This window comes from Cydia amplana, chromosome 14, assembly GCF_948474715.1.
Source record: "Cydia amplana chromosome 14, ilCydAmpl1.1, whole genome shotgun sequence".
NCBI lineage: Eukaryota > Metazoa > Arthropoda > Insecta > Lepidoptera > Tortricidae > Cydia > Cydia amplana.
This window is the reverse complement of record NC_086082.1, coordinates 6979069-6994382: the sequence shown is the minus strand read 5'-3', so window position 1 is coordinate 6994382 and position 15314 is coordinate 6979069. Positions and strand designations below refer to the sequence as shown.

Here is a 15314-nt window from a genome sequence, read left to right as displayed (position 1 = left end):
TCAACTCAATACCTATGCAAATATGAGTAAATCATTGACATTTCCAACCTAAAGATGTTATATTTAACACAAAGGAGGCTTTTCACAGTAACAGGCATACTGAAGTTCTGAAATGTTTCTAAAATTGCGAAATTTAAACGAAGAGAAATTTCAAAAACTTCTTACTTTTTGTATGGAGATAGAAACTTCCCATTTCCAAAATTGAAATTACATTAATGTTTTCCAAAAATGTCTTAGAATATTTTCAATTTTTTGGTTTCTTTCCGAAACTTACAGCCATATTCGAACTTTAAGATACGTCAAATACTAGAGATTGAAACGATATGGAATGGATATGTCAGTGTGAAACAAGTGTCAAAAGTGACGTTTCTTCAGACAAACGCGTCACTTTTGATACTTGTTTGACACTGACATATCCAATCCATATCGTTTCAATTTCTAGTATTTGACGTATCTTAAAGTTCGAATACGGCTGTGATACCAATCTGTACGAGAATACACGCCCAATCACAAATATCCGTTTGATATATCTAAGTTTTTAGACATACTAAAACTCTCATTGAATTCTCAAAAGCAGGGATAGAATCAGCACTATCAATACCTTTATCATTGATAGATGGAGGGCCAGGCCCCAGGCCCATTGTCCGGTGACGGATGGACGTCGGATCCGGATACACGGAGATACGTGTGATTAATGCCTAAAAAGCGTATTAAGGGAATTGCGAAGTTTGTAAATTGATTTCGATTATTGTCGCAAGTTGAGATCTTCAACTAGTGACGATACCTTCCAAATGGTAACACGATTATTTACATAAAGATTACTATAAACAGAGCTACTTACATACTTCGAAACAGGAATCGGATACCGGTATTTTTTGTATGGGAACGGAAACGGTATTTTTTCGTTCATTGCTAATTATGTACTTCATTTCTAATTGAGCAATCTAATAATACGAAGTCGTAACCTAAAAACACAACTGAGTCCTACATTTCAAGTATAAAATAATTCGAAAAATATGGTTTGTTTAAGTTTTTGCAAAAAACCGGTTCCGATCCCTGCTTCGAAAGAATACCTACCGATTCGATTTTCTGGCGATGTGGACTCGGGCTAATGCGTAGTAAGTATTAATATTAACTACTACGATCACCACTACTACTATACTAGCTTTGAACTTGAAGTGACTAAACCGGAGAAATACCGTCACCGTCGGTCAAAAGGTCAAATCATAAAAACGAAAAAATAAGTGCTAATAAAAAAATATTGCAATTAATAGATGTTATCACTATCCGTTAGTCTAGATATTACTAAAAAGACCTAAATTCAGTAACAAAAGCTACGAGTTGCGTGCATGAAGAATCTAAAGATTACCTCCAATACTTATTTTACAAGACGTAATGAAGTAAAACTGATTGATCACAGGGTTTTAGTTATAAAGGTCCCAGGTTCGTGTCTTGGGGCTATTATCATAATGACGGCGCGACACTCGGAAACTAGATAGCATCGTATCGCACGCGGTGGACAATAACCCTTACCAACATTCATTTATAATAATTAGTTGGCGTAAGGCCAGACCGATATGAATAATATGAATACTCATTGCCATATTTTATCAGACAGCGCCGTGTTATCTGTCGCTAACGCTGAATATCATTATTTTATGCGATAGAATATAGGTAGGTACGATAAAACAAAATGAAATAGTGAATATTCGACATTCGAATGATTCAATAATGAGATGATGGGGTTGGAATACAGTAGTCGTAAAATTAAAAACCTACGCCAATGATTTATAACTCAAGATAGGCTATAGGCGTTCCAAAATTGAAGCGCTTACCTTGTGACAAATTGGACAAGTTGCCCTTAAACGCGGCTGGACAAGCGAGAAATGTGCACGTGCTAACGAGCTCTCGCACACCGAAAGAGATAGAGACGACCTTATGTTTAACAACGAGTGTGACAATGATGGAAAGAATGAGAAAATTAATCAAAAATAACAGATTTCTTCGTAGGCACAGAAATAAATATGGAAGTATTTTTTATGGAAGTATTCAAGTATGAGTATAACCTATCTATGGTTATATAATATCATTGACCTACGCAAAAATCTTGGCTCCCGGTTTTCCAGCGAACTCCCCTGGCCCCTTTTGCATGAAACCGGAAAAGCAATACGTACGGAAATGAAGAAAACACTGTGATGTAATGTCATATTGTTAGACTGCTGTAATCGAGTAAATAAAACTAGGATGGATAATACATATCTCGGCAGCACGTAGATTACTTACATTCCACAAAGCTGTGTGTACGACTTTCACGCAAACGCAGGATTATTGTCCCCCTCTCCACCGACCTGTTCTAATGAGAGTCAGAGGATCTTATAACAGCTGACCTGCCGGACGATGAACATATTGAACAATTGAACATGAACATGCAGTTCGTCCGTTCACCAGCGGAAACATGACATACCTAAAGTGCTTGGTAAATCCTTCCGCACTGCCAGGTATTTAATTTCTAGATTCTGTCTATTGTATTTAAATTATTTTGCTCTTACGAGTATTTTAATAATCGTTATACTAGTACTATTTACTCATATGCCCATATCCCTTTACTTGCGCAGAAATGCGTAAAAGCCAAAAATGCGTAAACACAATAAAAGCCTCGAGGAAAACATACATGTCAAGTATGAACGATACGCCAATCATTCGGACTAGTTAACGAAATGAGTATTGCGAGTCAAGGACAACGCGGCCGTTTGGGAAATAACGCCACTTCTTAGAGAAAAGCTTCTAGCGAAAGGAAATCCCGATGTTTCAAAGTAGTCATAAAAACAATCAGATGGAGTTACTTTTATACCGAGTTCCCTGAAGGTTTTGAAGTCTGTGGAGCCTTGATACATTGCCGACGGCAAAATAAATACAGGTATTTACAGTGGAAAACCTTAAAATACTTGAAGACATAAAATAAATACCCGGAACTCTTAATTTCTAAATCATGTTAGCAGTGGAACTCAGACCATGGCCCTCTTAATTGCTCATTGTGTGACTAAGTAGAAGCATTCATAAGGCCCTTAGTAAACTACTACGTTTCAGGGCAGTAAGTTAGTATACAGCTGTCCAAACGTACCTAAAAAGTTTTTATATATAGGTATTTATTCCGGAAATGTATATAGCCAAATTGAAGTGCATCATCAGTGTCTGCCTGAATTAAGGCCGAACATTAATAACAGGTACTGTAAAGTGCGCCAATATAAATATCTGTCTAACGGTGCATAATCACTGAAAATAGCAGCAAGAGCAAATGCAGGCATGAAGCATGGAGTGACTCAGAGATAAGCTATCTCGGTGATACAGCGCTTAGTAATCTACCTGTAACGTACCTTTGTGCTCAACTCTACGCAAGAATAGGTTTTCTATTGTCCTGAAGTCCATAGACACAGTAATAAAAATTAGTGCAATAAGTGTATTATGAATAAAATATGGCAAATCGAAAACATACCATCCCAACTGATTATGACACCATGTTTTCCGATAGCAAATACCAATGTTGATGCCAGAAAATAAGGTCATAGATTAAAGCAAAGTTCAAATAACAACGTGGCAATGTAGGGTGATCAACATTTAAAAATAAAACTAAAATTTCATCTTTGGTTAACTTTTGGAATAATAATGACTTAACCTTTGATACGAGTATGTACGTGGTAGTCAAACCTCGGTTGTGTTGTAGAGCATAAAAAAACGTTCTTGATAAAAATGTAAAAAGATGACAAAAATCATTATGATACACAGACAACAGGTGTATGGTATTTTTTTTATGTTTTCCACTATCTCATACAATCTAAAAACCACCATAAATCTGTGTACAGAAGGTACTTACAATGTTTGGCAATAGGAAGGCACATTTGGCCCGTGGATCATTCTTTCATTGATGTGCGTGAGCACTAAACCGGAATAATCCGATCTAGGATTAGAACGGAATGATACCTATCGAGAGCAGCGTCGCACCAATATTACAGTTTACATAGGATATATAACGCGTAATTTTTGTTTTTCATCCGGGGCTTGGATATTTTAGTCATATTAACAAAAATGACGATGTGATTGTGATAATTTATGTCTAAATCGGACTCTGACTAGCACCATTAAAACTATATTTAAATAGGTAAGTACTAACTTTTCGAGCCCTTGTCATTCCCGCCGTCGGCATTAAAACGAACTTAACGATCTTAATCCATAGAGCTGTTCAGCCAGCCTATTATGGATAGCTTTATCCATCTTTATCCACGTGATAAAATAACTGTCACTGTTTAACAACTAACTCCAAATGGTACAAAATGGTACTCTTTACCGAGGCTCTTATATTTGTTACGTTTTAAAATTTCGGCGCTTTCCGCCGCCCAGCCCGCGTTTATATTAGTCCGTTGGAGGTTCATATTAAACACAAGAAAGTGTAGACACACTGGTGTCTACACTTTCTTGTGTTTAATATGAACTTGCAGTTTTGTCTGAGGTACTAGCAAACATGGTCACTAAATTTTAACACATTGATACTATTAAAAGTATGAAATCTTGAAGTAGGCAAGCTTGAAAACCGGGCCTTCTTTAGTGCCGGTACCTACCCTGTAACGGCTGTAACCCGTTATGTAACAGTAAGGTGGAAAATAAATGACATTTGATTTGATTTTTCTCTGCGACATTGAGTTAGAGTCTGTACGGAAAGAGAAGACTCGTAGAATGTATTGGATCTCATACGTTTCACGACTCTTCTCTTTCCGCACAGCCTCTAGAAGTAACCAGTCGCACATAGATTATCTAAAGTGAAAATAAAGAGTAAAGAATCCCAAAACACTGTAAATGTATACTTATCGCTACTTTACTGTTATTGCCCTTATAGGGTGGTTGACTCAAATCAAGTTCTTTTTTTTTCGAACTGTCGGAACGGTTAGCGACTAGTGTATATGAAACGCACACACGACGTCACGTTCAAATTAACTTCTCCTTCTACATTTAGTTATAATTTAAAAAATATATATATATTTATATATATAGCCAGCCAACAACCCTATTGGACTTATGTGCTTATTGTGTCCTTTTTCTTTTTCTTTGTTTGTTTTTTTGTTACTGTATGTTTTGCGACAATAAATGACTTTTTACTTTAAATGTGTAATTTTCATGTTGTACAGACATACCTTTGAACGACGCGTGAGTAAGATGGTGATTACGTTTGCCGAGGGCATATTCAGACATGTCATTAGCTTCTTGGTCATTAGCGGCTCCGTCCCACCCTTTCTTCCACTAATGGCGAAACCTCGTGTCTGTGCGACTATAGATATTTTAGATCTGCTATAAGTATAAATAGACTTGATATGATAAGAAGATAATTATGGTGATGTTCTATTTGATAATGTTCCTTCCTGTATTAGTTATCTCCAGATTATGGTGTACACGTGTATCTTTGATTATAGAGGTTTATGTATAAGTAGCCAAGGTAAGCTATGCTAAGACTAAGTACCTATATGTTTCATTGTTGTCGTTAAAATTAGGTAGGTACCAGTGGCGGCGCGTCAAACATATCCATAGGCAAGACGGGGCTAATTTGGCTTACATATTTCCTTTACAACCCTGCTCAAACGTCCAAAAACAGCCAAGCCGGTGGGAATCGTGTTTTATGGACGCACCGCCACTGGTAGGTACTAACCTTATCTAGAGGGTTCCCTACACCATATTATAAAAATAGGACCAGTGCCGCGTTTACCGCATAATAAGCCTAACCACCAAACATAATCTTAATTCAAACTAGTTTCTCACAATTCTAAAATTTCCTCAGCAGGCAGCATCATCCAGACTCAAACCGCAGGAAGTTGTGCATCGCTAACATTGCCACATGCACACACTGAATTGAAAAACCCGAGAAGCCCCACTCGGCGACCTGGTTTCATATTCTGAAACACAGGGAATCCTAGTTCAGGCATTTGTAAATCACTTGTCTTTATAAATTCTTAGTCTTTAAGAGCAACCACTGTACTATACTTTTCTCAATAAATTATTTGTATTTGTATTTGTATTTGTATTTGTATTTGTATTTGTATTTGTATATTAGACGCCGCAATTATGCCCGTCGCCTACGATCGCTCTGAACCAGGATGTTGCGAACATCCGCATCCGCATCCGCGGAACTTCCGCATCTGCATCCGCATCCGCATAAAATCGATGCGGAGCTTATGCGGATGTCGAACAAGTCGGTACAGGAACGTCTTAGCGGCGGCGTAAGTGCTAGGTAATTTCGTCATTACCTATAACGAAATCGTCTAGATCCAGAAAAGTCGGCGAAGTTACTGTTTATTAAATACAACGCACCTATATTCTTGCTCAAATACTAAACGTTACGTTTTTATTTGTTTTTTTAATACTAAAAATGTAATATTTGACGTTTTCTAAGTACCTAATCTTGACATCCGCATCCGCGGATGTGAGCCTTTAAATATCCGCATCCGCGGATGTCAAAAAATCTGCATCCGCAACATCCCTAATCTGAACGTTTCCAACTGTCTATACTATGAACTGTGGCGCCAAACTATGCATACTTAGTTTAAAAATAAAAACAAAACAAGAGCACATTTACTGATTATGAGTAGTGGGAAAACAACTCAAGATCAACCTTATAGTGAAAACCGATCAAGCGTTAGAAGTCAGGGCCAAGCCGATAAGATAGCTATCCCTTAGTTGTTTGGAGGTATGTATCTAAAAAATGACATGAAAATATCTTACAAATACGTACTTATGTTTTATCGATAAATATCTAATCTATAATCTGAATTATTGACCGGTATTGTAACTATTTGGCTAGGCACTGACTACATATCAGATGCTAGTGCATAAATACATATCCATACTAATATTTTAAATGCGAAAGTGTGTCTATCTGGCTGTCTGTTTTTCTGTCTGTCTGTTACCTCTTCACGCTTAAACCGCAGAACGGATTATTTGGCATAGAGTTTGAGCCCCGGGGAAGGACATAGGATAGTTTTTATGTCGGAAGTCATTCCTATTAAAGCGAGTGAAAAGGGGGGGGGTGGAAATAAGAAAATTAATGAATTGTCTGTTAATTATAAAGCATAAGCATTATTATGCTCAAAATTATCCAGGTGTTATACTTACTCTAACTGCTGGAACTAATTCCACGCAGACGAAGTCGCGGGCAAAAGCTAAATAGAAAATAAGTGTTTGACAATCTTACACAGATCGACCTTTGTAGCCCCAAACTAAGCAATGTTTGTATATACTATGGGTACTAGGCGACGTTATACATATGTACATATATACATATTAAGAAAACACCCATGACTCAGGAACAAATATCTATTCTGTGTTCATCACACAAATAAATGCTCTTACCAGAATTCGAACCCGGGACCATCGCATATAAAAGGGATATCTATTTAAATTTGGTTTAACAAAACGGATTACTTTTCCATTTTTGATTTATTAAGTTTTTGTTTTGATAGCCGCAGCATTCCGTTGCCTTAGTAGCACGGTCGCATTTTTATCGTTTGTCACCATGCCTGTCACGTTCTAACAAGTATGTAAGTGCGAAAGTGACGGGCATAGTGATAGTTGATAAAAATGGAACCAGGACTCGTTCGTGTTTGTCCAAAGACTCGTGGCACTAAAAGGTTTCCGTACATTTCAAGTTTCAAGGTCTGAATCTTAATCGATAGAGATTTGAGGAGTTCCCTCAATTCCTCTCTCCCTCCAATAGATTGGGATCCATACAGTGTATCGTTTCAGGTTAGTCCCATTTTTGTGAAGTTACCGGTCTAGAAAAACGGAGTTAAAAGGTATCATTCTGAATTTTTTTAAACCGTTGACTTGCTCCATTTTGAAGTCGGTTCAAAAATGTATCGGCCAAATTTTAAATTAATTAGTAAATATGTAAATGACTGTGAAGCAAAATTTTACACTTTGCTTGTAGGTCCATCCTTTACGAATGCTACGAATCCTAAATACAGAAGCAACAATGTACGCTTGTAGTTTCATGCCATTAGATGACACGTCAGTAAGTCTTTGATCTCGCAAAACTGTGACAACAATGGGTTCAAAGAATCAAGGAACTACCATTTCAAAGCTTCGACACGTTGTTTGCAATTTTAAGTGTTTATAGCAAAACTGCGTTTAAGTCGCTCGTTCCTGAACAATAGAGTCGCTCGTACTACATAGTGCCGTTTCGCGGAATCGAACCAGTGTTATTATTTCAAACGTCTGTCAAACTGTTAACGATCTTAGCATAAACCTTTGCCCAACGATTTCCTCCGTTTTACATTCGATTGATTTCAGCGACCTGTACAATCTTTATTGGCTATTGAAACTCAATCTTTACCGTGCCGGAAAACAATTTGCCCGCAGGCGTGTTTTGTCATCGAGGCTAATAAACATCTGCCACACTTTTCCTACAAGAAATAATAATTTAAATTTTCGCCCAGTCAAGCGCGCTCGTAATTCCTTTTCGAGACATAAAATAAAGCTGAAAAGAACACGGTTCAAGACGTCGGTCGTTTCTTAATTTACGAGAGCGTTGTGTGGCGAGAGTTCGTCATTTCCGAGCGCCATCTGCAGGTAAGTTACGAGGGCCGGCCGCGGGCACGCACCGCGCACACATGCGCGCGCGCACACGGACACCTCCACTGTCCACCGTGGCCGAACAATCGATCGTAAATCGGCTTCGATAAAATTATAGGAGGGAACACAATGGATGGCGCATCTGCGCCGCATAACCTGCCCTGTTCCCGAGGCGGAGAGCGCCCTTTCCCATGTCTCTCGCTCGCTCCTGCCACGTAACTCTGCGTCTCCGAGATAAAGTCTACATTCGCACGTGTACAGACAAGAGGTGTTTATTTTGAGAAAGCCCTGTCCGGCGATAGTGGTCTCTAAGATGCAGAGCTTTAAGATGACTATCGCGCGTCGTTATCGGGGCTCACGTAATTGCGAAATTCACGCTTCGTGGCGCGGTACAAAAATAAGATTATGGATTCTGCTGAGCTGCTGCGTTATTGTGATTCGAGGATCCGTCCGTAGGTATGTCTGCGAGCTTTACGACTGCTATTCCTGGAGGAATAAACCGGTGCACTTATTGAATATTGTTCGGTTTATTTATGGTGGACAGCGCCATTGTCCGGAGGCCTGGAAATTCATACCCATTTATGTTTGTTTACAGAGAGATTGTAAAGCTGCAGCTGCAAGCTATTCTGATCGTCTATTATACTAATAGGTAGTATAGAGATATGTATTATGATATTTCAGGACTTACGAGACTACTAAAAACATTATCTATACCTTATCTATGGATGAAAGGGCATCGACTGGTTTCAAATTCTGTTGGACGCGAAAGTCGTAAAAGATGGAGTCGAATTTCCCGTCAGGACGAAGAGTCGCCAGGGTTATGGAGCCATAAAATGTGGCCAGATATTAACGACCCGTACCGACACAGCCTTTTATTAATATTGACAGAATCGTAAAAATCCTTATACCTGCCCGTTTAATCAGTAGGTATTATTAAGGTGTTATTGTTATGATACAGTAGATACAAACATTACTTGTTGGCGACTTGGGCAACTTGGCATAGGTACGTATATCTATAGTATACCAAGGTTTCAGATTATTTATAAAATTATTTATAATTTTATCAATAAATATCTCAACCTACATATATCTATTTATAGTACTTATACCAAGGTTTCAGGTTATTTATAATTTTATCATTAAATATCTCAATCTCTCTCACTTTTAGTACGGATTAAAGAAAGGCCAGAAAACAAACTTTAATGTTACCAATTTGAACCCCATCTAATACCTTTAAATGAGCAATTCTTGTTTATATATATATATATATATATTTCGAGGATCTCGGAAACGGCTCTAACGATTTCGATGAAATTTGCTATATGGGGGTTTTTGGGGGCGAAAAATCGATCTAGCTAGGTCTTATCTCTGGGAAAACGCGCATTTTCGAGTTTTTTTATGTTTTCCAAGCGAAGTTCGGTCACCCAGATATTATAATGTTCAGCGAAAATGATTGATTGATAGCGATTAGAATAGTTTTAAGGGAAATCTGTTTAATATACGCCCCTAAGTCCCAGAAGTTTAAGTTTTGTTTTGTTTTTGAATTTGAAACCTTGAAATCAACGGTAGCACATCAGCTTCATACCAGTAACAGTAAGTACCTATATTGATCACTACCTACTTTGACTAAAAATATCTGTTTATCTAAACGTTTGCTCTGTTTCAACTTTTGTTTATTAAGTAGGTAGTAACTAGCAACATTTTCCTGTTTTATTCACCCAAATAGGTAATTAATCATTTAAAGTTAAGATAACAGGCTGTGTGCGTAATACTTTTCTAGTAGCAGTTCGATTCTATCATTATCTAGTATGGTGTAGTTACCTAATCAATACAATTTGAATTTTATTTATATTTATAGTCATTAATTTTTTACATATGTATATATGATAAATGACAACATTGATAACAATTCATCAATTCTCATCTACTCAAAGGTTAACTGGAAGAAATCCCTTAAAGGGATAAGTTCGCCTTTGTACTGCCTATCCTGTGCCATAAATTTGTGTTTTGTGTTTTGTTCAATAAAGAGTTTATACATACATACATACATACATACAATACATTAAATAAACAAATGAACGGCAATGTCTTGTATTTTTGTCAATTAAAAATTTAAAATACTTAATGAAATGAATGTAAGGTCAAGTAAGTAAATATTCGATTAACTGTTTTTCAAATAAAGTGAGAAAACTTGAAACGAATTGCCGAAAAAACAAAGCAATGTCAAATGAAAATATTGCAATTTGCAACTAAGTAATAAATATTCGATGATATTCGGTGAAAAATTTGTCGGCAAAACAAGTGCAATGTCAAGTGACTTTTCGTAGCATCTGTCAACCCGATACATTTTCTTTTTTCATTTTCCTTTTTTAACACGCTTTTATTAGGTCGACCTGTATGTAACTAACATTGTAATGGAATCTTGCAAGTTAAATTTGATCCACTTCCCGGTTTCCGATTGAGCTGAAATTTTGCATACACATGTGCGTCGGGTGACAATGCAATATTATGGTACCATCGAACTGATTTGATGATGAAGACAGGAGGTGGCCATTATTAGGTCGACCTGTATGTAACTAACATTGTAATGGAATCTTGCAAGTTAAATTTGATCCACTTCCCGGTTTCCGATTGAGCTGGAATTTTGCATACACATGTGCGTCGGGTGACAATGCAATATTATGGTACCATCGAGCTGATTTGATGATGGAGACAGGAGGTGGCCATTATTAGGTCGACCTGTATGTAACTAACATGTAATGGAATCTTGCAAGTTAAATTTGATCCACTTCCCGGTTTCCGATTGAGCTGAAATTTTGCATACACATGTGCGTCGGGTGACAATGCAATATTATGGTACCATCGAGCTGATTTGATGATGGAGACAGGAGGTGGCCATTATTAGGTCGACCTGTATGTAACTAACATGTAATGGAATTTTGCAAGTTAAATTTGATCCACTTCCTGGTTTCCGATTGAGCTGAAATTTTGCATACACATGTGCGTCGGGTGACAATGCAATATTATGGTACCATCGAGCTGATTTGATGATGGAGACAGGAGGTGGCCATAGGAACTCTGTGATGAAACAACGCAACCTAATTGTGTTAGGGATTTTTAGAATTGTCTCGATGAGTATTAGTTGTCTGTCGTAAGAAAAGTACAGTCAGCGATAAAAACACCAAAAATGAAATTTTTGCCAAAAACTTATTTTCGTTTATCGTTTGTCTACACGATTGTCACCTAGGCCCCCTGGCCCGAGTTAAAACAGAGACGCTTCGCTCGCGCAACGCGCTTGTTCGTTGATATATTATATGCCTTATAAAAAAGCTGGCACTGGCGATTCAAAACAACTATGAATAGATGTTGCATCTAACCACAAGGTGATTAGATTTACCAAAATTAAACTTTAACGTCATTGTAATAAGAGTCGAGATGGTTGCTGCCGTTGTGAAATGCATAAACCACATTGTTACAGTTTAATCACGAACGATAACATGAGAGATAAGAGAGAGAGATCTACCTTGCGCTGTATAAACAATGTGAAATGTTCTCCACTTAAGGTGAATAAGTACGTAATTAATGTAAATGGAAAAATATGTAACGCAACTTAAATATACTAAAAACGGGTCACTCACGTATTTTAAGTGGTAAACACTCGACATGTTTCACTCCGTACCGATATATTATGCCTGTGTCTCACGGAAGTTTTGGTATTATAACGCAACTTAAGTTATTATAAACATAAAAGTTTGTATGTTTGGATATTTAGACATTTTAATAACGTAGGTTCCCTCATAAAGGGGCCCACTGATTAACAGTCCGCCGGAAGATATCGGCCTGTCAGTTAGAACAAAAAGTTGACAGCTCCGAACAACTGACAGGCCGATATCGTCCGGCGGACTGGTAATCAGTGGGCCCCTTAACGCGCCAAGTAAACGGATTTTAATGAAATTTGGAACTTAGATAGTTTATAGCCTGGAAAAATATACAGTGTGTGGCCTACAACACGGGCGAATAATTAAAACGTAGATTCTACTCCTCAAACAATAAAACTTTTGTTCAACAGCTTTTTGAAATTATGTAGTCTTAAAATTGTCCCTTTTTCAAACAAACTAAATCATATTTTCAATGTACTTTAAATTCCGTCTAATTGACATTGCCCGTCAGTCTTGTCACCGTACAGGCATAATCAGTTTCGTAATACATTGCGTGTTCGAATAAATTTTGAAGTGTTTTAAAATACAAACCACAAGTTATTTTTAAAAGTCGCTGAACAAACATTGTCTAGTTTGAGGAGTACAATCTACGTTTTAATTTTTCGCCCGTGTTGTAGGCCACACACTGTATAGGATATTTATATCTCGAAATTAACCGCCTGAGGGGGTGTTATAACTGTTATAAGGGTAGTAATTTAGTATGAGAGTTGATCGGGACGCGGGGAGAAGTTTGACAACATCTACGCGATCGAAGTCGCGGCGCTAGTGTAATTTTCCTAAACATACCTATTATAAATTATAGCACGCGGAAACACCTATCAAACGTATAGCATTTTCGATATAACGAGTGATAAGCTAAAAAAAGTACAATAAAAATAAGTATTCGCGGGTTTTTTTTACCGTGTTGTATGCAATATTCATTACTTTTGTTTACTATTGTTGTAAGAAGAGCAAAACGTGGCCAAATATGGTCATGTGATTTGCTGACATAACATGATAATGGTACCTACTACCTAATATCAATTTTAATATAAATGCTCGAATTCCAGGCGCTTTTAACAGTTTTAACCATTTAACGGTCCAGATAAAAAAATCATGATTTGACCTCTTAATTCCTAAAAATTACAATAAACTAAAATATTAAAAAAAGATAAGCACTTTACTTCCTCAAACTTAACACTTAACCTTTTAACCTACTGCCGTATTCTAACTTCAAGATATTCACAAGAGACGACACGTACTAGATCTATTCTAGATACGTTATAGTTTAGATTTCAACTGGTTCTCTTTTGCAGCGCAATTCCGGCAACCAATGTCACTTTTACGATAGATCGTGCTAGATATCTATTAGATGTGAATTAGATCTCTAAGTAATATCTTGTGGAAATCGTTCAAGAGTATCTCCAGAATCGCGGAAATGTCAAATTTGACAGGTTAGATTTTAAACATATCGTTATCGTATCTTGGCGATGTCTAAAAGATATCTATTAGATGTCTATTACAAAATCCGAATCGGGCCCCTAGAAACGCTAACTGTAGAGATATGTATCTCTGTTTGGAAAACTATTCCAGGGTGGCTGATACTTTTGGCGCGTTGTTTCATTATTAATGCTGACTGTAGGTATTAGGTACCTAGGCATAGTAAATTTTCCTGAAACTAGAATAGGTATACCAAACAAGAATGACCATGTACAGCGTGTACGTCACCCGCCATAAACCGCATCGTAAAAACTGACGATTGCTTCTGCAAACCGTTGTGCAACCGATGTTTGGGAAATAGCTGTCTACCTACTGATAACAATGTTTCAATGCCAATGTGAACCCTATCGCCCCGCTATAAGGCCCACGGCGCGCCCTCGCGCCGCTCTACACCAGCTGCTGTTGAAGTTACGATGTTTCAACAAAGTTTACGTTTTTCGTTTCTGTCTAAAGTTGGCACTCAAACTTCCTATGCACGAGGTAACGTGAATCACAATTGTTACCTTTTGAGCTTCATAATATAAAACAAATTCAATTGTACCTAATGAACGCTGAAGAAAACTTACCGGATCAAAGCTCGAAGCCAAACGTAAACAAAAGAGCGTCACGTTTCCGTACGGTACATAATGAAAATAAATAATGAAAATCCTCAACGCGCATCCAATGACAACTGACAACGGAGGGGACATCCCTCCTGGCGTTAAGCAAACTGAAATAAACTTTGAGGCGTCACGTTACGGTCGAGTGTTCACTGGCAGGGAGCGGAGGATGTCCCTCGCTATCTTGTCTGGCGGGGGCGGCGCCAACCAATAGCGAAGCGTGGCGAGCGCATCACATACCGCTTATCTTATACCTACTGCGCATCCTCGTAGCACTCGTAGACCTTCGTAGAACTGAAATATAACTTTTTAAAAATAGAATTTCATACCTTGCGAATGCAGCCTCCTCGCGACCGCCTTGGAACGCATTTTTCACTCTAATTTTAAAAAGTTCATTTAAAAATGGAACGCGTGTTTTAGGAGACAGTGCGAGCCGGGCGGGCTTCGGGGACGTACGTCCAGGGAGTGGCGTGGTGTCACGCGAGCGGACGGCGGGACACTGCGTTCACGTGCGGTCGCGGGCGCGGGAAAGCGATTTCCACGCGGGAAACGATAGTGACCGGCTCGCTGTCTGGCGGCCACTCGACAACTGTCAGCCGGCCGTCTTGTGACGCCATGCCGCGCTATGGTGCCCATGCAGCCTTACCACTTTCTGTAGGCTTTACTGCAACCTTTTTATAACCCTAGCAGAAGCACGCCCGTTTCATATTTAAGAAGTGAGTTTTAAGGAATGTTTTTTGCGGACTATCCTTTGGCTACGAATACAATAAAATTCATATTAACACCTATCAAAATGCTTCATGATATTTTCAGGTTATTATTCGCAGGCTCTACATAACCAATACACCCAAAGATTAAATAAAGAACTTAGATAAAAGTTTCTTCATTTATTTATATGTATCATTTA

General features: G+C 38.0%; 1 protein-coding gene across 2 annotated transcripts in view; it reads right to left on the bottom strand.

Annotated features, from left to right (window-relative positions):
* LOC134654018 (histone-lysine N-methyltransferase PRDM16-like) overlaps window positions 1–15085 on the bottom strand; it is a 137563-nt gene extending 122478 nt beyond the window's left edge. For both annotated transcript variants that reach the window (XM_063509401.1, XM_063509402.1), the window contains exon 1: window positions 14737–15085. In XM_063509401.1, coding sequence (XP_063365471.1) covers window positions 14737–14776 — 40 coding nt within the window. In that variant the 5' untranslated portion in view covers window positions 14777–15085. The remainder of the gene's footprint in view (window positions 1–14736) is intronic.
* Window positions 15086–15314: the final 229 nt, after the last annotated feature.